Source organism: Cydia pomonella, chromosome 1 (assembly GCF_033807575.1).
Source record: "Cydia pomonella isolate Wapato2018A chromosome 1, ilCydPomo1, whole genome shotgun sequence".
In the NCBI taxonomy this organism is placed as follows: domain Eukaryota; kingdom Metazoa; phylum Arthropoda; class Insecta; order Lepidoptera; family Tortricidae; genus Cydia; species Cydia pomonella.
The window spans coordinates 12,823,998-12,849,505 of record NC_084703.1 but is presented as its reverse complement, the minus strand read 5'-3'; the positions used below and the strand labels follow the sequence as shown (position 1 = coordinate 12,849,505).

The window sequence follows — 25,508 nt, the reverse complement described above, 5'->3', positions numbered from 1 at the left end:
AGTTTGCGGTCTGTTTTCAAAGTAACCTGGGCTGTAAAACCGGCTACAATATAATATGATCCCTAAGTATTTGACAGATATGCGCAATTGGGGCCACACTTACATTGGCCCTCCTGTGGTGAAGAGATAGGTTAGTATTGTGACTAACGGGCCTGTTCGGTTGCACTCACTCTCGCTCCGCGCTATAGTGTCAAATTTAAAACCTGTAGACGCCGGGGGACATTCAGATTTTTAAAATATAATACAAACTTGATTGCCATTCCCGTACCTCCCTCTCGCACCAGTTTATGTCGCGACGGAACGCACTGACATTAAAATAAAATTGATGATTAATATTTTTTTTTTGATAATGCATTTGGGCTCAATTATGTCGTATGTTGATGTTTACAATGAATTGCAAACTTGAAACATTGACGAAATATGAGATTGAAGTAAAATATACTGTTATTTTTTCGTGTAGTGGTGTTATTGAACTGAAGTGACCTTATTATTGTTTGAGATAGTATTATTAATTCTTTTCATTTCGTCTGAGACTTTAACGAACTTATAATTTAGAAAGGCATAGTTTCAAACCAATATCATAGAGAAATAGGTATTAAGCTTAGATAACTTACTCCATGCATAGATAAAAACCCATTTATACCTACCTGTAGTCTTGCCATAAATTCTGTCCCAAAGTTAAGTGTCCCTAGAAGACCATGATTTCAAAGTTATTTAATTTTACATTCGTAATAGAGGGACTAATATTGTATATATAGTTTGTCAATAGACTATCTCATTTCAAACATAGACAGAGAGAATCATATTATCTTTGTCTTACACTAGTACTGGCACCCAAAAGAAAACGACGAGTATAGTTTTATTTGTTCTTTTTTACTGACAAATTGGTTTGTTGATATGTAAAATGCTTAATGATGACTTGATGTTGTTGTCCCTCGCTTCAATATCTGCCTATTAAGGAGCAAGCGAATTGTCCCTAAAACACGTACCATTCTTTGCTGAAATGTGACATTCTAGTTGTGGTAATAAATATTTGTACGATCTTTAATGGACTTTTTGTTTGAATACAGATCTAAAGAAGCGACAGACAGATGTAGTTAACAAAATGCTGCACCACTATAATCCCTGTCTATTTTATGGTTTTGTGAGGAGACCAAGATAAAAGCGTAATTGAACCTCGTATGTGCGAAAAAGTGTTTCACTGTAGTGAATACATCTGTCCTAGTATTACAAACTTCCGTGTTACGCGCTTGGGTTTAACCATTTTGCAACACCACAACACACGAAAATCCTACTCCAAGCCTGAATAAGGATCAAATTTCAAACGTTTTTGAGGCAACTTACATGCTCTCGGCAAACTAAGATTTAATTAAATACATTAATTCGTTACATAAATCTTGTTCGCTTGTTCACAACATATATTGACTTGACTCAGGGGTTTACAATATTACAAAATCATTAGGCATTTTTTGATTGTAATTAGTTTCTCTGCTTGATATGTAAAACTTTATTTAATAACTTGTATTTTATAAATGTTACGTACAGTTAAAGGAGGGACAGAAATATTAGCATGACTCTGTATAATAAAGATTCAAGTGAGCCTTGCGAAAACTTATTTATTTAAGCTTAATAATATTAAGCATAAGCGTTAAAACCTATTGATTATAACTTTTTTGAGGTAAGGGTTTTTTGCGATTTAAGAGTTAACCCCTCATACATCGTATGACTTATACATACATACTTAAATTTCAAAGAAGGGTTATGGCTGACAAGCGTTTCAGTAAGTCGGTATTTTGTCTAGAAGTCTTCTGGAAATCGATTTTCGCTCATGTCATTATGCATTAAGTTTGATATCCTGAACACAAATACATAGATGACAAGCGCGAGAATGGTGGGGGTAGTTACTGTGACGTCATAAATACGGCAATAGATTTTTTTTCTTTTAATTATACCATGTGCGGTATCAAACTGAAGGGTATTGTGAGTAGATTACCAATATATAACTTCGCATGAGCAAATTTCACATGTACAAAACTATTGCAAAAACTATGATTTTTATAATGAGTACAATAAAAAGCTATATTTAATTTAGATAATTATCAGTTTGTTTTTAATTGTGTTCTGTAGGAGTGATAATCTGATAATACGCAGCTTCTTCCTAGCGCATTCAGATGCAGCTTATTACGGAACTGTTTTTTTATACATATTTGCCTGCATCAGCCTATCACCTGCTGCTTTTAAAACCCCTTCGGCCGAGTATGTAACCGGAGCTTCGTAACCAGATGTGATCGAAAACTTTTTCGGTATTGAACGAAACCGGTTGCGATCGAAAACTACTTTTGTTCTTATACGAAACCAGTTACGCTCGAACACTTATTTTTGAACGAAACTAGGGTCAGAGATACTATATGTACAGTTAGTATGACTGACCCTATCCGGTGGGGTGTACCGGTTAGTAATTCGGTACACACCTTACAGTCAATAATTGTGTCGTTTCCTAGCAAAAAGTTCCACTTTGTCGCTTGCGATAAGGACGCTTTGACAGGTTATTCTTATAAAGATACAAGCAAATCTCGTCCTTATAGTAAGCGACAAAGTGGGACCTTCGATTAGATTTCGACATAATTGCAGGGTAACAAAGATAATTTGGAATAGAGGTGGATAATCAAAGAAAACATTGTAATCACAGTAAATATACTGCCATCTTTCGACATATGATTAAAACTTTTAGAACGCCATTTGACTTTTATCCTTATTCTGTCACTGATACTATTACTGTCTTAAATTTGTTAAATAACCAAAAGTGGTGCTATCTAACAGAGCATAGGCCAAAGGTTATGGCGGCAACGTTTCGAGCGATCAAAGTCAAATGGCTTCTAAAAGTTTTAATGATGTGTCGAAAGATGGCAGTAATTTTACTGTGGCTACAAAGTTTTCTTTGACAATCCACCTCGATTACAAATTTTCTTTGAGGATAATAAAATATTTTTTTTTATATATTTATTTGTTTATTTGTTTCATGGGACAATTATAATAATAAAGTTAGCTGAAGCCCCTCTTGCATGTACAGGTAAAAAACTTAAGTAAGTCACCTGTTGTATGTAGTTGTGACGTGTTCGAATAGATAATACATGTTTAAAAGACACACACAAACAAAACAAATGTCTATTCGAACACGTCACAACTACATACAACAGGTGACTTAAGTTTTTTACCTATAGTTGTGTACAGTTTACAAAAAATAGTTAAATAGATTACTTAGTATTGCATTTGACAACTATTTATCTTTAATCTTTATGAATAATAAATACATTAATTTTGGAATCAATTAAAAATAAGGGTTGACAAAACGAGATCGTTTTAATAGAGATACCTTAGGGATCACTAACTTCACCAGTGGGTGCACAACTTCGCCCAAGTAAAATATGAATAAAATAATTTTACTAAGAAAAAGATTTCCGTTGTAGTTTTTCACAATGAATAAATAGAGCTGCGTAAAATAAGATTTAAGTTCTAAATGGCCATGATACAAGTTGTACAGAAATTTATATTTTTTTAGGCCGTTTTTTTCTGAGACAAACAAATTCAGTGTGATATTTTTATCCCAACCTTGGAAATGTTAAATAAGTCTCTTTTGTCATCTAAAATTTTCCTCTAAGATCAATAATTAATTAATTATGGAGATAGACGAGGTTGTAATCGACAATTTATAAAGGCTTTTAATTTAAAATCATGAAATTTGAGTGTATATCTGTCCAAAATCTTTTAAATTATTAACTATACCATACTATCTCATACCGTGTGCTGATAAACTGAACCTCATAAAAAGGACTGTTCTTAGATATATTTTAATTCATTTTGTTATTGCTACACTTTGCAACTATTTATCAACGTTTTTCGAAGTGAGTGCTCTTGATTGATCTTTGATATGGCTACATCCAATTAATGACGATATAAATTTACAAATTGCCGTCGTAATGCACTGTCATCCACTGTATGTTTTCATTCATTTTAAGGAATCTGACGAAGAGATTGACTCTGAAGAAGATTCATCTGAAGAAGGATCAGAGTTGTCTGCCGTGCCAAGAGCTGAGGACACTGTCAGTATTAATTCAGACTCCGAGCCCGATCGCGGCGATGACACGTCACAAGAGAGTCAAAGAAATAACAGCAGCGAAATAATCATCTTAGAAAACGACAATGGACCTGACAACCAGAATGGCAACTCCCGCGATTCCGCAACCGCTGAGATTCACGAGATTATAAGTGATAATGATAATGACGATTGTGTCATGACTAATGATGAAAAGTCCAGTTCAAGTGTTAGTGAGAATAGAGTACAGCTGCGACGCAGCAATAGAGCAATTAAAAGAAAAATTTACATTGACGAGGAAATGGAAAATGGGGGTGACGGATCTGATATTGAAGAGGTAGCGATGGAAGATCCATTAACTCGTAAATCCAAGCCTATAGTCGTAAACGATACTAAGGCCTTAGTTGCGATGGCAGCGAAGCAATCTAAGATGACTATTAATAATCAGAAAAAGGAACCCACAGTTGTTATTATAGACACCAATTCAATTATTTCTGGTAAGAGTTCGACGCCAGCGCCCCCGAAGTCGTCCGTAACGTCTATGACGGCCGAGAATTTATATCAAAGTATTGTAGCCCGTGGCACGACCGTTACCCCAGTGAGTAGTAAAACGGCTAGCAGCAATAACACTGCTACTTCCCAAAATGCAACTCAGACTGCGCAACCGAACATACTGCCTTCTTTAACTGACGACATGTTCGTCGTAGAAGCACCCTCGTTTATCGTACCTTACGTGTATGAAAAACCTTCCATAAAGCCATTTAGAGAATTTGTAGACATATTAGGTAAAGAATTAGAAGAACAAAGAGCCAAAGAAGAACAAGAAAGAGTAGAAAAAGAAAAACTGGAGAAAGAGAAACGAGAGCAAGAGAAAAAAGAAAAACGGGAGCGAGGTGAAGAAGTGGAAGACTCCGAGGAAGAACAGGAGAAGGAACAGGACACCGCCAAGGATGACGCTGACGAAGACGAAAAGAAAAAGAAAAAGGCAGAGAAAAAAGGTAGAACCTTACTGTTGTTGACTTACTTATATAACTTGTTTTTATTGTGGAATTTGGTATAGAACTCTGGTTATAACTAACTAAAAAACTAGTCAGTCCCGAAACCTTTGCAGACCTGAATGCCCTTACCTGACCGTTCCTTTTGTAAAATATTCTTTAATATAATTTCTGCTAAATAGTGTACTTTTCAAGAGTTTGAAACATCTTCCTGAATTAAGTAACTGACGACAGGGCCAATAAATGCAGCAATAAGTGGAGGGCCATTTTATTTAAACTTTTTTTCTCCTATTAGGATCGAAAGAGCCGAAACAAGCTCTATAAGTAGAAAAAGCAATTTCCAACTTTGAAAACAAAGGTAGTCTACAACTTCAAATAAAATGGCCTAAGAGTGAGATGTCACTTTTGGGCCATTTTATTTGAAGTCCATCCATCGAGATATCTTTAACGTATCTCATGTAATGCGTCTCTCCTCTCGTCAGTTACTAAATACAGGAAGGTGTATAAGCTCTTTAAATATATTCCTTTCGCAGAAAGTCCCGCAAGCGAAATTTGATTTGAGTTCCATAAGTTTTAGTAAACTTTGTGTTAAATTAGCTTGCATATTATTTAATAAAGGTGTTCGTAATGAATTAATTATTTATACTCTATGGAAACGTGAAAAAGCTTAGTGGAATATACATAAACAACCTATGCTACAAAAGTAACTTCTTAAAAAAGACATTTAGCTAATTGGAAATAAATGCATAGACTCGATATTATAGAATAATTATGGGCACTCAACAGAAGTAGTGCAGAACTTTTATTTACTAAAGTATAAAAATTGTGTATAACCAATGTTAATTAAAATTTTCAGAAAGGAGACGTCGTAAAAATGAAGAAGAAGATGATGTATCATGGGATGGTGAAAGTTCCACAGATTCAGAAGATGATATTAATAGTGACGAAGAAGATAAAACTGTTGTTATTAAGGATAAAGCTGATTCTATAGAGGAAATTAAAGACGTAACAGAACTAATTACAGATAAGGTTACCACTGGAAAATCAGACAATTATTTTGATTGTTCGCTTGGGAAGTTCTTCATAAATATTGGACTGAACTTTGTGCAGGAATATGTACAAAATGATTTATTGAAACAGCAAAACCGAAAACTTTACAGGGAAAAGAAAGCCGGTCACAGCACGAAAGCGACCGAGTCTTCTATAGCATCCCTCATGAAAAATCTGGAGTTTAGTAAAGAAAACAATGCACCTTACCGATATCCTCAAATTAAATGTGAATTTTGTAGTTTCAAAACTGAATCCATGTTAGTAATGGCTCATCACCTGGAAACGCCTCATATGAAAAATAACGTGTATAAATGTAATTTCTGTGCATTTGAAATTCGAAGTCCTCATGATATTCTTTACCACATGGAAGCGGAGCATAATACACGGGGGAAGTTAGAGCGAGCGCCAGCTTACCACCAGTGCGCGAACTGCCCCTTCGAGGACAACGGGAAAGGCAAGCTCGCCCGGCATCTCATCCCGTGTGCTAAGAAATTCAAGCCAGAAATAAATCTGGCGCCACCCGTTGAGTGGGAACCTCCAGCCAAAATACCAAAGGTACTTTGTATGTTTTTACTATTGTTATTATATAATTGTATTTAATAATTATTTGTCGAAAATGTGAAGAAGACATTAATTATCTTTGATAGTAATATAAGACACATTGATGATATCGTGTTTTTATTTCGCGTTCAAAATGTTTCAGATAACAAGAGCACGGAATAACATGTTGGGATCGTATCAAGGTGGTTTCGGTCGACCGCAGCTCGGAAACAACATGGTCCGCGCGCCGAACATGGCGAACGTGATGGGCGCGGGTGCGGCGTTCCGGGCGCGGGGTCGCGCGCCCCTACCCGCGCAGCCACGCCCAGCTATGCTCGGTTCTACCATGATTCGAGGCGTCATGGTGCGGCAACCTACGCCCGCTCTGGTACGTCATTTTTTATTTAGCTAAATTTACTGAATTGTCTTAACTTTAATTAGAATGAGTGAGCTTTAAAAGTAATTACATAATTTACCTGTGGATGTTGCTGAATTTTCTAAATTTATCGTCATACCGGTACACAGGATGGGAGTCTAAACCATTTTACACGTTTCCAAAACTCAGGGTCCACCTACTGCAAACACAACTTAGTTATTTCGTCAATTTGTCTCTGTAATGAAAATGCAAGAGCAGAGGCAACTAACGAAAGCTGTATTTTCGCGATAGGCCCTTTGGTTCCAAATGCTACTCACTTTTTTTACTATTTAATTCTCACAATTCTCCCGGCAATTTACTACTCTTTCTCACCTAATTTTAGTGAAAATATATGTTACGGAATGTCTGTTCAGTGTCTATGACAAATATATTCTATTTACTTATAAGCTTATATCATTGTAGTATCAAAAAAATAGATAAAACAATTTCCAAAAGGTTAATAACTAGGTAGGTCGCCAGAATTAGTCATTATGAATCGTGACAACAAAACTTACTTTCAGAATAACAACAAGAACGCCATGGTGGGCAAGTCGATGCACCAGCCATCGATCTCAATCACGCCGCTGCCGCGGCAGCCGCAGCCAGCGCCCGCCCCCGCGCACACCAAGAGCACGTTCGTCATCTGCGAGATCTGCGACGGCTACATCAAGGACCTCGAGCAGCTCCGCAACCACATGCAGTGGATACACAAAGTCAAAATACACCCCAAAATGATATACAATAGGCCGCCGCTCAATTGCCAAAAGTGTCAATTCAGGTGATTACTACTTAATATATAAATCAATCATTGCTCGTTGGTTACTTTTCTTTTTCCGCGCAAGCAGATATATGATGAAAACCGGTTTTTTTATTTTATTTTAAACAAAGCAAATAGTAGTATGAAGAGTTATAATCAAAATTCACAACCAAATTATAAAAATAGTTCTTTTAAATAACTGTTCATATGGTTGTTTTCAGATTTTTCACTGATCAAGGGCTAGAACGGCATCTGCTGGGGTCGCACGGCCTCGTGACGAGCTCCATGCAGGAGGCAGCCAACAAGGGCAAGGACGCCGGCCGGTGTCCTGTCTGTGGCAGGGTGAGTGTACAGACTTGTTCAATACTTTATTTCTATTGTGTTATTAAATTAGGACACTTGGGTTTAACTAGTTTAGTCAGCGAGTTCCGAAGATTTTTTGAATGATAAAGTACAAGAGTATGTACAATTTCGCAGAGCCACGTACGCTGAGTGTGCGGACGTGGGGTTTGTATGTATTAACAGGCTCGCGCGCTCTTCGCTTCGCTTTCTCATGAAAAAAAAAAACAATTTAATAAACAATGGTGGCTTTCCACAGAGAAGGGTCCTTATACTTCATGAGCATTAGGATGGTATTCCACCTGTCCAATTTCTTGGTCCAATGTGTATTTGCAACTCAATGCACATTGGACAAAAAAATTGGACATGTGGAATAACATCCTAAGGACCTATCCATCAGAAAAGGGGCTTTCTGCTTCATGTGCATAAGGACTCCTGTTATCTCTCCCTTGAATGTAGTCCTAATTAGGTCGTTATCTTTGCAGGTATATCAGTGGAAGTTGCTCAACCATGTAGCTAGAGATCATAATCTGACGCTTAAGCCGGCGCATCTATCATACAAGTGCACAGTATGCACAGCTACCTTTGGAATGTACAAACAGTTCGAGAACCACGTGTACTCGGCGCATAGCGTGGTGGCCAAGCGCGTGATGGACAAGAGCAAGTCGACCGCGCCCGCCGCCAAGCCCAACGACTCGCTGCTCAAGCCGCTCAAGATCAACGACGAGATAACCATCATACCGCAGCCGGTCAAGGCCTCCACCCCCACGCCGGCGAAGGATAAATAATGAGGTAACTTCACCATATCATACGAAAAAAAAAATCTAGCCATTGATCACGATCACGCCTAACTGAAAAATCTAAATAAGGCCTTTTGGAAAGACGAGCTTCCTAGATTTTATTTCCAATTACGGAGATTAAGGTCAATGCTTTTTTTTTACATTTTACCTAGACATTTATATTTGACACAAGGTAAACTTATTGATTGTTACTTTAAAAAAACGGACTAAAACGTTGATACTCTATATTTGCTTAAATGTATATGGCACTCATGGATTAGATCTAGTTTTATATTAATGAAGCTGTTTGGCGAAAGTATTGAATGTTATTACGAAGAAAGTATTGATGGGACTATTGCAAGTGGCTTGCATTAAGGTGGTTCGACTAGGTTACCCAAAGCTTAAACCTCATTAGATGGCGCCACTATTGCAAATTTTCAGTTTTCATTTTTTGTGGAGTAGTCTTAAATATTGTGTAATGAATTAATAAATAGCGATTGATTTTTGTATGAAAACGAACCACCTTAATTAGGTCCAGTTGAGGAATTGCAAGATCTTAACAGACTTTTATTAAAAAGACAGTGACGGATTTTAAAACACCCTAAACGTGTTATTTTCAGGTTGTACATATTGCGCACGTGGCAATATTCTAACTGAAATATAATGCAGTTGGTATGTTCCTTGTATGTGAACTGATATTAGGCTTACAAGCATTTACAGTTCCGTATAGGAAATGTTTATGTTGATTGCGAACTTCATTGAACAGCTATTACCTGTTACTTTGCTGTGGTGGCATATGCGAAAGTTGATTTTTGTGATTACCTTTAACCTGACAGACTTCTTTATCCATTAGAACTATATATATTTGAATTGGACTCAACCTCATACTGATGAGGTTAAGGCGAAGGGTAGGGCAAGCCCTTTCCATACAAACTTTGTGCGCGTTTTTCTTCGTTTGTGTTTGCGCTACAGTTATTATTTTTGGTAAATATGCTTATTTTTCTGTTTGCTAGGGCTTGATGTATTATTTTTATTATTATTTTTTCTTGTATTTTTGTATTTTTTTTTAATAAAGAATAATTTCTACATCAAGTTCGGCGTATATCCAATATATACAAGCAAAAAATGAAATTAAATGCTATAGTGCCAAAACTAACGAATAAAACTTGCACAAGGTTTGTATGGAGAATGCCTTGCCCTACACTGCGCCTTAAGATACTTAAAATAAAAACTTATTACTTATATGCTCCCTCTTAGACTTTGTTTAGCCCGTGCCCATAGCGACAAGTACACTTTTATATGGTGTGCTGTACACTGGCTAAGTTACTTTACAAGCTTTCAAGTAAGGTTTTTGTTTGCTAGCTTCTAAAACTACTGGTGTTAGCGTGTTTGAGCTATTTTTTGATGGATATAAGAAACAACAGTCTAAAAAATCAGTAAAACTGACGAATATTTAAAAAATTATGTTGTGACTTGTTAGCAAGTACGAAAGTGATGATACTGATGATCCAACAATTTCTGACTAACCTGAAATCATCCGCACTGCACTGGCGATAACTGGCCTTTTTCCTAGCCTATTTATTACCTACATTATGACATATTGGCGACAACGACATAGATATTTCTAGGCTAGCAAATTATTATATTTGGCAGAAAGGAATCATGTTGTTTGCACCAGACTATTTGACTAGACTAGGTGACTATTTGGTATGAATAATTACTAATGCACAGCGAATTTAAGTGAATTCTGCACTATTTAATCAAAGCTAGAGTCATCACATAAATCCTTAGGACTTATTTTAATGAATACCAATCTGTAATTGGAAAAAGTATTAGGGCCCTGGTTATTATAGTAATCTATTAGCCTAAGGTCCGTATCGTTAATTATGGAAACAGGTTTGTTTACAAGTTTGGAAACAAAATAATGACAACATTTTGTGTTCGTATACCAATATATCAGGTATATAGTTATATTGCAATACAAGAGAAGAAAAAATAATAAATGCTACTAAATGAAGGGACTGCCGTAGATCAACGACTTTCAATTGTGATCAAACTGCAATGAATCGGGTATACATGATTATGAGAAAGTATGCTACTGAGGAAGTTAGTCTAAAACGGTTTACTTATCATTAAACGGTTCAGCATGAATCTTATTTTAAAAGATTTGCCTGGCTGCGGTAGAAAACGTGGCCTTTCAAGTCCTAATTTTGTCAGAAGACATGCGAGCAATTTGCCCAAAAAAAGGGATTTCCATCTGGAGTTCTCGAAAAAAAGGCAAAATTATACAGCAATGGTTTAGCGTGCCAAAGAGCGTAAGTTGCTGGTAACACATAAACAACCAAAACAAAGCAAAACCAAAAAAGTCTTCTATCAAAACTCAGGTTTGGAAGTTGTAAGACCAAAGTTTAAATAAAATGATACTATCATGGATCATGGACCATGAAATGTATGTCAAATTTGACTACAAAACCCTACTCGGACCGCAATTTTATACCGCAGTAAGAGGTACAAATATACCTAAAAACGATAATCACATTTTCTGCGATAAACAAAACTGCTGGTTTGACAAGCTATATGTCAATATGGTATGAAAGACTTCCGTTTTTCGTGAACAGCAACTTTACTTCGGATATTTACTAGAAGGAATGTTTTCAAAAGCGAGCACCTGTTCATTTGAATACCCATGGATCCTACATTATTCTGGTCCGATTTAGCCTCCTGTCACTATGCTCATCATATAGGGACCGTGCGCGTTGGAGGGTCTGCCATCTTGTGCTCTGAATCGGAACCATAAACAGGCACATTCACACGTCAAGTATTTTCTTATGCATAGTAGGTTCTGCCATCTTGTGGGCTACATCGGAACAATAAACATCCCAACTAGCAAAAACACGCTTAGAATAGTCTCAAGACTACAATTTTTTCGCTCTTATATTGATCTTATAGCATCGTATAAGCCCGGATTTGGGCACAAATTATAAGCGTATTTATTTTGATATCGTTCTAATATCAGTCTAATTGAATGCTGCTTGCATTTACAGTAATCTTTCCAAAACTTATTTAAGCTACCTTAGGCTAATATCGCTTTTACGTAAGTATCTTGTAAGCCTACATAGGCTTATATTGGTCCAACGTTAGAATCTTATGAGCCTTAATAAGCTTATTTAGATTTTTTGTAAGATCACACAGAGAGTTGAAACATTCTATTTGTGAAGTATAAGTGTACGAGTGAAATTAAATGCAGCAGCGTGACATAAATATGTTAGTGTAAGTATTTATCTAACTGTTTATGAATTATGTTTAAATATAATAACGTGCTCGTTATTATCGTGTGTGTTTATGTTTTATGGTATGTAATCACGTGGGAAAATATTATTTACTGTAAAGTAGACCCTGTTTTCCACTTCAAACTTCATGCGCCTGATCAAATATGGTATTTGTATCCGTTTATAATTATTTTATTTCTTTATTTGTACTAATAGTCAGCCATAGCTGTAGATGTATTTTTAAAGCGCACTATTAGACTATTATAAGATTATTTACACTAAATTCTGCATTCAGAATACAAATGATATGGCCATGTTGAATTAATTAGGGTTCCTTGGTTTACTTACTAAAACCCTAAACACATTTGTTTATCCTTACTAGATCACTTGACACATACTAATAAACTAAATGTTTTTTTTATTTAAGTGACAAGATTGGTGATGCAAAATGGTTGTATTTATGGATATAGACCATTACTTGATGAAGAAAGACTTCCGCATGTTAAAACATTTAACATGGCCTTGGGAAGAAACACAATATACAAGTCTTGTTATTAAGCTACTATGCCAATACATTCCAGGAGACAACTCATTAATTTGCACAATCTCTTTGTTTGTGTTAAGCAGTGTCCTTGCGTCCTTTGGTAGAACATTATTTAGTCTTCTGTTTAAAATAATTAGCAATCCATTTACTGCTGCATGAGGGATATTAAATTTTAACGCCCATTTTTGTAATTCACTTTTTAAGGCAAAATCTTTCTCATAATCTGTTTCGTCATCGGTCGAAGATTCTTTTTCACTAAAATCATTAATTTCACATACTGAAACTTTGTCCTCAACCTCTACATCTTTCATGCAAGCAGAACCCTCACTAATATTTTCACCAACACTACCTTGTCTTGGCAGGAGCTGTATATGTATTTGATTTACTTATGATTTTTTTGTACTTCTGAATTTTCCGCCGATAACCATCACTTCTCGAACGTTTTTTCCAGTTGTCGTAATCCATACCTATTTAAAATTACACTCTTACTTTAAATTACAAAAAAAAAATTAATTAAATATCATACTTACAAGTGTTCCCAAAATCGATTTAAGATCAAACGATCTTATATTGATCTTGTCTTTTGTGATATAACTATCTTTATCCTATATCACTCTAATATCTTACTAAAGTGCTGCTGTTGATCTTATTATGCTTGTTTATAGCTTTAAATAAGATCAGAAAAGTACGTACTTACAGTGTTCTTATGCTATGTTGATATTAGTCTTACATTCTTACAATAGCATTTAGAAAGTCTAATATAAAATCAAATCAACTTAGAGAATGGGGATATAAGACTAGGTACTCTCAAGTTCAATGAGACTTCGTAAATATTATTGTAGGACCAAGAGGCTTATAATAGTATTATACTATGTTGATATTAGTCTTACATTCTTACAATAGCATATATAAAGTCTAATATAAAATCAATCGAACTTAGAGAAAGGGGATATAAGACCAGGCACTCTCAAGTTCAATAAGACTTCGTAAATGTTATTGTAGGACCAAGAGGCTTATAATAGTATTATACTATGTTGATATTAGTCTTACATTCTTACAATAGCATTTATAAAGTCTAATATAAAATCAAATGAACTTAGAGAAAGGGGATATAAGACCAGGCACTCTCAAGTTCAATGAGACTTCGTAAATGTTCTTGTAAGAGCAAGAGGTTTATAATAGTATTATAAAATGCTCTTATATACATATATAAGACTAGGTAATAAGACTGACCTTACTAAAGCCGGAACTAGCTTGTCTAAGACTAATATAAGAGTGATGATATGTTCCAAAACAATAATAAGAGCTCTATAAGCTCATCAGTCTTATAAAGTGCGCAACCTGAGACTCTTTTGCTAGTTGGGATCACATTTACGCTTCGCGCCAAAAATCTGACAGCTCCTGTGCTGCCTCCTACAGTTCATGCACGCTCCCTATACTCGACTGGTGTCAAGAAAAAATATGTCAAATTTGCTGCGAAAACAAATGAAATCGAGCAATTCGAAACTAAATGTATTCGTACCCAAACAACCTTGCATACAAATGTATATCTGTCCAAGAGACAATGAAGTACAACAAAATCAAATTCAGGTAACTGGCCAAGGGAACCAATAAATAGCTGTGTACATATTATGTACTACGTTTTCATTATTATGTTAAACGATATAAGAATTCCATAGTTTTAATATTTTCTTTCCGTTATTTAACGTGTTAACACTAATTATGCAATTTTACTTGTTTCCATAATTTACGATACTCCATATACAAACAGATGATGTGTAACATGTTTTCATTTAATGCAGCGTTCAATGAAGTGCAATGCGATGACAATGTGAAGTAAATTTTGTGTATAATTTATAGAATTACGAGTATGTCAGAATCAGCTACAGGAGTTCTGAAACTAATCCGTGCACAACTCCTACCTACCTACATGGTGTACTCAATTATTTATAGAGAACCCCACGTCCCTATTGACACGATATCTGCCTTCGGACAGTTCTGTTTGTAGGTGTGGGCTCTATGTGGGAGTTGTACCATTCGGTGAGCTGACTAAGAGCGCGCTTGTTGCAGGCTCGGCCGGGGACGCCGCCAGCTTGCCGTCGCCTCTCGCCACGCGCCACCGCGTCGTCTGCACTCGACGCCCAACAGTCAACCATTAGTATACATTCCAATTACAACCTACAAAAAACTATCTAGAAATGTCACTTAAAACAATAATATCACTGATACCTAAAAGCAATAAATTAAGAGCATATCTCGAGATGTAATTTGAACTTTTTGCTTTTTAGGAGTCGAAGTTCCTGCGACTTATAGCAATGTGTATGTATGTGTTACTGTATTTGGTACTGAGGAAATTTGCACTGCCTAGGCTAATTGAGCCAGTGATATGTTGAACGACTGTTATACAATCCGTTTGACAGACTAAGATTTCTTGGCTTAATGTTAGTTGTGCTGCACTGCCGCAGACAAAAGCGCAGTTTTAGTGACTAAACTGCACGTTAGTGATTAAAGGTTTTAACGTGGCATTAGTGAGCCTTTGACAAATTGGAATGTATACTAAACACTTAGAGCATTTTTCAATGTAGGCTCTAAATACCTCAGGATTTTTATCGTCGAAAATAATAGATTTAAAATATATCTTTTGTTACAACATCGTGTTCTATAGTTTGAAATAAAGGTTCTGAATATAATTTACATATATATACATTTGTGAGGGGCTGTGTTATATGCCTCGTTTTTGTATAATTCATCTATAAAGTTAGGTAAACGATTTATCTGATATTAGAATCTTAATGCACCGAAATTAACGAATTTACGGTTTAGTTGCCGCAGCTGTAAAGGGATCACCCTACCGAGCAAATAATAGTTTAAAAATGAAAGTTGTTTTGCGGGTCAACAGCTTCGTATTGTGACACAGCTCACTCTCTGCAGGCCACGTAGCGTTGCAACTTACAGAAACGTCCTCGAAAGGCTGCGATGAGGCTGGTCTTCTAAAGTTGGTGTTAAGGATGCCGGTGCATCTGATCGTCAAACAACGAACTGCAACATGTTGATTTTAAATCAATAGCATCTTGGACCCACAGTTTGGTTTCCACAATAATTATTGTTTTTTTTAAATGTTAATAGAGCTTTATAAGACCAGTCCGCAGTTTTAATGTCGGTATCTATATGTACATACATAGTAAAAAAAAAAATAAGTGTCTCATTTTAATGAGATGTCATTTGTCTAGTTTTATATGCAGTGTTACCGATTTATAACGATTTTAGAATTCACGGATCTTTAGGGGAGAAATACAGGAAGACTTCATAGACGAAATACAAAACACTTTGTTCTGGCACCACAAATACACCTTCATTGTAAACATTGGATAATGGTAATTTTACCTAAAGAATTCAGGGTTTGACTTACTGTTAAATTTATGACCTCGACCTTTAGTTAAATATTTAAATTGTTAACTCCAACAAATTTACTACGTCCAAACAGTTTTCGAACATAAGTAACAATGACTTTATTGGACTTGTGTACGAAATGTCGTGTACGAAAACTGCACTAATCCGGTCTAATCCCAATAAAGCCTATTATCGCCACAGGTTTACACCCGGACCGGAGGCGACCGGTAAAGCGCTAAGATATGAAAGATAGTTTTAATTATTTTAACAGCGTGCGATTAGTCGAAGTCCAAATATTAAAAAAAGTTTTGTATTACGTCCGGAAGTTACTGTATAAATCTCAAATATAATTAAAAGCACTGGGCACGCTAAACGATTAATCTTGGCTGGCTACAGGAGCTCGATTTATATCTTTGCAAAAATGCCTTAAGATATCGTCTAGCTATTGGAACATACATGGAGTCTAAACGGACAAGATATTACCGTGTTTCCGTTATTTCTATATAGTTATTTCCCTTGCTCTGACTGGCCGCAAAATGTCATAAGCTTTTTCATAAGCCCTTCTTACGTAGGTATACGTTTGAACTAAAGGCCATGTCACTTGATAATTATTAGAATACATTTAAAAATTGAAGACAAACGTCATGGGAGAAATTTAGTACACAGAAAATTCAACGGTTTTAAGTTAAAAATTTAAAGGAGGTTTTTCTTAGTGGAATTAAAAAAAATGGTGGTGGTGGTCATACGTGTTTTCGACTTCGTACCGTTCCTGATATACGATTTCATTGGAAAGGCTTATACAGATAGGGATATATATGTTATTTTAAAACATATACATTTATACAGATACAAATACATCATATTGCCGACTTGTAGCGGGCTTGAAATGTTTTGAGCTGATTTGGCGCCGTAGCCATGATAACGATCGTTTATAACCAAATGCCAATAGAAAAATAAAAATTCAAGAGAATGACAGATGCGATCGAAACGTAACGTGATAATTTCCATAAATTCATTGACATATATCTAAGGACGGATCTTACGGGCAATATGAATGGGGCCAGTGCAGCGGTGTCACTCTTGGTTGATGAGTACGCATCACGCGCGCGTTTGGTCGCAAATAGTTGCGTTAGACTGCACGATTGGCTCGAATACTGAACTAGCACCATTCTTAGTGCCCGTATGGCCCGTCCTTTTTAGATATAGATGCATAAATTAGGTATTAGTTTCGAATCGCGTTTTTTATAAGCAATTGTCATCTGGCTAGGCCCCCTGACATGTTGAAGATTGCAATAGTTTTGCGAATAGTAATAAGTAATACGCAACTTCTCTAATAACATTTCTTGTGCATCTCGGGCGTGCTTGTATTTTTACAATTTGGGTTGAACGGAGAATCAATGGCTAAAATGACACCCAGTGATCGAAGATGTATACTTATTGTAACTGGCGATTACCATTGTTGCAGTTCTAGAAGATACGAACCAAATAACTGTTTCAAATATAAAATATTTACGTTGAATAAATCATTAAGTAGTATAATTAAACAAACCATTTCCTTGATGAGGATGGTATCTAATATTTTAGCATTACCAGTATCCGTCTGTTTTGTTTTCTATCCAAGTTCACATATTATTAACTAAAACGGGACTAAATTGTGTGCTCAAAAACTACTTATCACCTGCAGCACATGATTCACGAACGTCTATAAGGGAAATGCATTTACCTACATATCTCATTTCTATATTTCATACCGAGATAGATGATATTCAAATGATAATTTCCCCGGTAGCCACCTTTCTCGTAGTCTTTTCGGGAGCGCGGGCACAATGTGGCCAAAAGTGGGATGTAACTTGTATTTATTTACGCGAATAAATCCCGTTTTAGTTACTAAGGATATGTATGTATGTTTAGTGGTTTGTAAATTGTATACGAACGACATACTTATATGTTCTCATTTCAAGAATATGACAACATACTCTAAAGTGTCTACTTAACAAGACTTGACCCACGTTACGTTACACACGACTATTTAAGTTTACTTGAAGTGCCTTCTATATCTTAAATCATTCTTTTAAATAGTATCTTTGGAAGACAACCACATTTTGCTGCGGATGAAAAGTGTTCTATTAATAGTGCCTATTCACTTTGTAGTTTGAACTGTTCTGCATCGCTCATCTTAATTGATTAAGGGAAGACATGCCACACGAATATTCAGGTAAATGCCGACCTGTTTTAATTTCGAGTGCCGACATGTAAATTTTGCTTGTCGTATTTTCTAGCTCTAATTAATACCAGTTTCCTAAGATAGGGGTGCCGATTTCAAGGTAATCATACAGTAATGCAATAACCAGTAAGTGGTAAGTAGGTATGTTAGGTACTACTGACTGATGTTTCCTTGGTTGTAGATAGAGATGTGATTTCAACAGACAATTAGCTGCATGCATGAATATTTTTTAATTTTTTAAATCATTATTTATATCGGTTAACACCGAAAAACAATAAAAATACTTTTATAAATCTTCACATTATTTTATTAAAAAATATTTAAAATGTTGAAACGGACACAACTGACGTTTGTTACTAATATTGCTCGTGTATTTCAGCTACTCGACACTAATGATTCGTTTTATTATTTTTAAATACTATGAATGAACCTGAAAACCGTTCTATAGGCATTATCTATTGCCAAAGCATACAAAAAATTAGAAGTGCAGCTCACAATGTACAATAGCACTCAATATTTTTTTCAATAAAAATAAAATCGAACAAGAGTAAACCAATTTTGTTTGTAGATATCAATCGATCTGGTGGCAAAATACTTTTTACCTTTTGGGCTGGACCATAAGCTTCGGAGGTAAGCAGTAGGTATGAAGTCTGATATCACTTATATTCATTAATTTAATGTAAAGTTTTTGATTTAACTAAGTATTTACGAATTTATACACAATATTGAACAGCATATTTAGTCAAACCTTTGCACAAAACTTTTTAAATTGTATAGCATAGACAATTTGCCAGTTCTTAAGGCTCGTCTAGACGGGATTATCAAATTTACCAATTTGATCAGAAAATTAATTGGCATCAATCTCATCTATTAGTGTTTACACAATTTTAATCACCAATTTTAGATTTACGATAACACTCAAGTGCTCAAATTTTTAAAAATGTCCCCAAGCACGCATACTAATGCGTTGTAGGAGACCTAAATGTCGAAATCAATATGATATTCTGGCCCAACCAAAATTTAAAAATTGTAGGCAGGAGTTGACTTGTGGTTGAAGATTTTTTATTGATCTCAAAAGAAATATACATTTTACTTAATGAGATACAGACATGCATTAATGAATTCTATGTTAATTTGCGCCCCTGAGCGACAATTTGATTATATTTACAATTACAATTTTAATTTTATTACACTAAGTAAACTTCCCATAGAAAATTTGAATTTCTTGCATTTTTCTACTAACAAGTTGGGTGTGGTTAAATATATTTTCAATGTTTAATTTAAATTTAAAAGATCTTTTAAAATGACAATTTATTTGGCTGATTAGCTCTGAAGTTGGCACTGTTGGTGAGTCTTTGTCTATTGGCGGGAATGCAAAATTAAAAGCGAAGCGTATGATATTGGGAGGAGAGGAAAACACTTGGATGTATTGTTTCGGAATTGTAATATACTGGTGATAGACATCTACCATAATACATGCATCGACAAACCTATAATAATGCAAAAACATCCGTAATTTCGTGTTACTAACTGCAAACTAGTGTGTAGCGAAAAAACTTTTGATCGACGTGTTGTATGTAAGTACGTGCAAGTTTAAATAATAACAGTATTGAAACTCAACCAAGTGTTTATCTAGAAGTAGTCGACAATAACCGATGTTTGAGAATAACTATTTTTAATTAATCAAACGCGACTAAAATACATTTTTGTTTCAAAATCAGTGCGACGTAGAACAAAACAACAAATCTGACTGAACTGTGACGTCACGTGACGTTTCGACCAATTGCATTGCGTTTCGCTCATTAGCATTTCGCGCGCAATTTGTGTGATTTTTATTTATTATTTTAAGCAATTAAATGATAATTTTATAACTGAAATGCATTTGTAACATCCTATAACGATAATAATCATTCGAATAAAAATTATTTGGTTCAAATTTAAATTTCATGCATGAGGCTTTCAGGCTTGTTGCAAGCTGTTGGAGCAGCGACCCCACGTACCCGAGTGCTCCTGTGGAGTTATGTTACTCACAAGAAGGGGGGGGGGGGCAGGATTCTCTGCCTCTGGCTTGCTTATAAGCTTCAGGGATGGAAGTGAAAGATGCATAAGACGCGAGTTGGCACAATGGCTGTTAATAGCCACTGGGGGCACTGGGTAAAAAGCGGCGCACGCCTCGACACTCTTGAGCCGATCACACCTGTTTTGTTCTTGAGCCGTCCTAGGTGTCGCTTATTGTGGTGGCCCAGCTTGTGAGGCTGAGTAACCGTCTGCCGGAAATAAAATTGCATACCGTTTTATTAGGCAGGCGTCAGGTTTTTATCCCATAGTCCAGTACTTAGTCGATCGCTTTCACTCGATAACCTAGTTCATTTTAGATTCTATTAACTTTCAATAGTCCTTTTACCCTGGCGGGTGCTGCTTTTGCGTTCGTCTCATGACACGGGCAAGGCAACATCCGCTCGCTGTCGGCTTCGGCTCGGCTGTACGTGTTGGCTTCGGCTCGGTGCACGGTGATGGGAGAGACATAAAAGTTATACTCTTTTTCTTCTTCGTTGCCGCATCACTCCGGTCGCGACCACATAAGATCGTTATTATGTGCACCAAGGCTCCATTCTGCACGATTTTCCACCTTCCTAATAATAGGCGCCTGTATAGATTCCTGGCAGGCCTTCTTTACTATGTCCACCCAGCGGTTTGGTGGATATCCACTACCCCGTCCTCTATCCACCATGCCAAACATAATGCGCTTTTCGAAATTGTCCGGATTCCGTCTGGCTACATGTCCAAAGTAACTAATGATCCGCTGGAGACAAATATAACATAACAACCGGCACTGGTTTTTTAATTCCGTCCGCAGTGATCAGTAAACCCCGTAGTCAGCAATAAACTTTTTGCGTCTCTCCACTCACTGAGGCGTCTTCAAAATTTCCTTCCTCTTCAAACCAAAATAACTCTCGCTTGTTCGGTGTCATCAATTCGTACCTTCGAAGTGCCGTCAAGATACAGGTTTTGTATGAGGAAGATTAGGTGGTCCGGTATACCCATATCTCTCATAACTTCGAACATTTTTACCCAACTAATGCAATCAAAGGCTTTAGCATAATCTATGAAGCATAGAGCCATTGGCACATTGAACTCTCTGGCCTTTTCAATCAACTGCCTTAAGTTCAATATCTGCTCTCTTGTGCCCCCACCTCTAACAAAGTCTGCCTGCTCCTTTGCAATCTACACGCTGATGAATCTTTCCAGTCTTTCTAACCTTACTCGCATGTGATGTGAGAGAAATTGTGCGGTAGTTCCCGCATTTCCTGGTAGAGCCTTTCTTGTGTAGTGGAACGACAACGGAGTCCATCCAGTCCTCCGGCCATTGACCAGTTCTCCAAACATTATACTCTACTTGAGGGTAAAAATAAATGATCTATTGTCACTTCTTGATTTTTGAGTTTTAGTGAATTTTAAATTTGTGTAAGAATTCGCGCGGCATAAATACGACAGGCTTGGTTAAAACGTGAAGCCCAGTCTAGAAAAGATATATATGCATCGTAATAGCTCTTTTTGGCTTGGCCTCAATATTTTACCTTAACTCAGATACCGGGAATATAATTAAGATACGAAAAAAATGCAGCAATAGTACAAGACGTAAACAGTTTTTTGACAAGTCTAAACGACTAAAATCGCAAAAACATAGGAAATAATAATATAAGCAGTAATTTGAGTGTCAATAGGAGATGAGAATATTTTATTACAATAATGCATCAGTGTTGCCGAATATTCGTGGCATCTCTATTCATTACATTTTTTATTAAACATTTCCACCAGATCCTTATTATTTCCGTTTAAACTAGCACCACGTTGTCATAGGAGTTTTTATAGATCATCCCCTTTTAAATATCCGTAGTATGCCATAATATTTAGGTTTTTAGAGCTCCGTACAAAACTTTGTTGTTGACGGAGCTCTTATGGAATCACTGTTATTTATATATGTATATATATATATATATATTTTATACTACGTCGGTGGCAAACAAGCATACGGCCCGCCTGATGGTAAGCAGTCTCCGTAGCCTATATACACCTGCAACTCCAGAGGAGTTACATGCGTGTTGCCGACCCTAACCGTATCAATTCTCCCATTTCTCGACATTATTAAATTCTGTATTTTAATTAAAAATAAAATAATTTAAAAATATATATATATATATATATATATATATATTTGCTTAACACTGTTACACAATAAGTATGTACCGTAAACTCAGGTAACTTTAGTCCACAACTTTCAAATTCAAGTTCCAGTAAAATATGTATAAGTATTTTTCAAATTATGTTGAGTATGTAATGTAGAAAAAGCATTAGTATATCCAAGCTCGAAAAAGTCGAAAATAAATGTAATGAGTTCCAAATTTGTAGTACAAATCAGAACGGCTTGTTAATAATCAACGTTAAAAACTGGACCACATTTGTATTATAGGATAGGATAGGCTATAGTTACCTGAGTTTACGGTATGACAAATTTGCTACTTTTATAAAAAAAAAAAAACAAGAATGAGAATCTTTATCGCTGTTCGTGTTCGTAGATTAATTTACCCCGCATATTATTATTATGCATCTAAATTCTCTTTAGGTGAAAATTAGGACCCTCGAGTACAATGGGAAAACTCTTAAGTAAATCGGCAATTTCCATTAAACAACACATAGAATTTGTGTTTGCCTGATATAATCCCCCTTATCTTATATAAATAGAATATCAGCCTAATCCAATGTTTGTTTTGATATCTCATTGTAATTATTCGATGCATCTTTGCGTGTAGTTATATATCCTGAAATTGAACAGGTGTCAAATATGCCTAGATTTTAATCAAATGCATTTCCTAATTATTTCGTTGGTGTACCTCAGAACAGTATATATATTGCTAATTAAGATAAGGCAGAAGTATGTCAGAAATTACTTAAAATGTAACTCCATCATTTTAAATTATGTCGAAATATGTTGGTAAATATATGGCCCTGCCCTATTATGGGCTAAACTACATTGTAATTTTTATACAAATTTATACTAGAAGAGTAAAAAACGTATGAAGAGTCCCAATCATCCCATTTCGTTCTCATTACTTTGTATTCCGTATATGAATACGTAATTTTACTCTTGGCATTGCGGCTACCAGTCAGAAATACCTCAAGTGATTCTTCAGTGGCTTGTTTCTGAAGGTGTTTGATTAAAGTAATTGTTTTAACACCCAATGTCTACGATTTAAATAAATATAATATACCTAGTTTATTGTCTTCAGATGTGTCTCGGAAAAGATAAAGACCATTGATTGAGTGATTGTGTTAATGATTACGCATTCCTAATTATTTAACATTACTCTGTGTAATATCGGAGGTGCGTGGTAAAATATTTATTATTTATAATAAGATTTTTAAATTAATGACTAGTTCGAACGAAAGTTTAAAAAATAATTTAATAATTAATGTCCTATTGTGTTTTTTAATTTTTATGTGCGTTGCATGTTTGACGATTGCGATTCGTAGATACCCTAATTAATTTAGGCAAAAATAATTTTAGAAAACGGCAGGAAAGATTCAGATTTGTAACACTTTTGTTATCTGTAAATATTAGGTATCGTTTAAATATTTGTAATAAAGATACCTTACCATAATATTGATGTTTAATTTGTACTTTAATATTTTGACAGGTTTTTTATATCACTTATTACAAGGTATTTTTTATCAACAAAGAATAATAAACAAACAATAGTACATTACGATACAAGTGCGAAAAAAAAGGAAATTCGAAACGAGTGGTGATAAATTAAAACTGTACAGTCAGCGTCAAATACTTCGTAGCAGTCAAAGTGGCCAAATAGTTCGGTACACCATACTAAATATATGGTGTACCGAACTATTTGGCTACTTTGGTTGCTACAAAGTATTTGACGCTGACTGTACTGTAAATATATTATTCCTACTTCTCCTTTGTTATCTGTCATTTATACATTCATTAACACTAATATAAGAACATACATAAAAGGTTTCAAGAAAAGTCTATATTGTCTATTCCTCATAACACATGTACTTTAAAATCGTTATAACGTTACTGCGATTAATCGCTACCAACGTAACAAAATCAAAACTAATACAGTTTCAAACTAAGTGCATTGCTGCCAACTTACAAAATATTCATTTGGCTGCATAGTAGAAACAATTGCTTCATAATTCAGAAACACGCATGTGACACCCGTAATATAGCAACACCCATAGACTACGAAGTCCGCTTAGCGTTGCTTGTTAGTCTCCATAGGCTACTGGGGCCAAAGTCGAGAAAAAAACTGTCCAAAAATTTTAATTTGGCAAAGAGCAACTACCTACCTACAGTTACGAGGTGTCGCTGACCGGCCGGGCCGGGCGCGTAACAAGGTATGCTCGCGTATCTTAGCTATATACTTTTGCTGTGTTTACCTAAATTATGATTTATTTTTGTTGACTCGTAGGAAAAGTATGCAACGTTGTATAAGTAGGTCAAAAAATGCTCGTGGCGTATTCCTTTACAATGTTCGCCAACGCCTTCGGCTCCGGCTCACATTGTAACTCACGCCACTCGCTTTTTTTGACCCTTCTTATACAACTGTTGCATAAAATACTATAAAACTACACTAGTACACAATAATTAAATATACATATACAACATCCAACTTCACCCGCTTCGGGAAAAGTGCGTAAGATGCTGGCGGTGTTGCCCCGTTGCACAGCCAGGCTTAATTTTTGTTTTCTTGTTATAACGCGTTCTAAATTTTGGCTGATTTTGGCGTCTGGTATCTTGATTTATCTCAGCAATTCCAAAACTCATGAAAGTATTATTTGATGAGCTGGTTATTCATGGCATCTATTTCATTTCTGTAGTTGCCGTTACACGATTGGCTAACTTGTATAGCAGAGGAAATCAAAGATGGCTCTTTTTAACCCTTTAGTGGGTAACGACAAGATATTTGGCGTCAGACAACTCAGACATTTATTTTTTTATGTCAACGCGTTGTTAGTTAACATAAATTTTAGCAGGTATAGCTAGGGTTCAGCATCAGCTCTATCTTGGGTACTGCTCTCCTAAGTGCTCAT

General features: G+C 35.7%; 1 protein-coding gene across 1 annotated transcript in view; it reads left to right on the top strand.

Moving 5' to 3' along the window:
- Window positions 1–24,055, top strand: part of LOC133515609 (MOG interacting and ectopic P-granules protein 1-like) — a 38,310-nt gene extending 14,255 nt beyond the window's left edge. Inside the window, exons 3-9 of the mRNA XM_061848183.1 lie at window positions 4,017–5,091; window positions 5,945–6,693; window positions 6,842–7,066; window positions 7,615–7,871; window positions 8,072–8,192; window positions 8,675–8,981; window positions 14,852–24,055. Coding sequence (XP_061704167.1) covers window positions 4,017–5,091; window positions 5,945–6,693; window positions 6,842–7,066; window positions 7,615–7,871; window positions 8,072–8,192; window positions 8,675–8,977 — 2,730 coding nt within the window. The 3' untranslated portion in view covers window positions 8,978–8,981; window positions 14,852–24,055. The remainder of the gene's footprint in view (window positions 1–4,016; window positions 5,092–5,944; window positions 6,694–6,841; window positions 7,067–7,614; window positions 7,872–8,071; window positions 8,193–8,674; window positions 8,982–14,851) is intronic.
- Window positions 24,056–25,508: the final 1,453 nt, after the last annotated feature.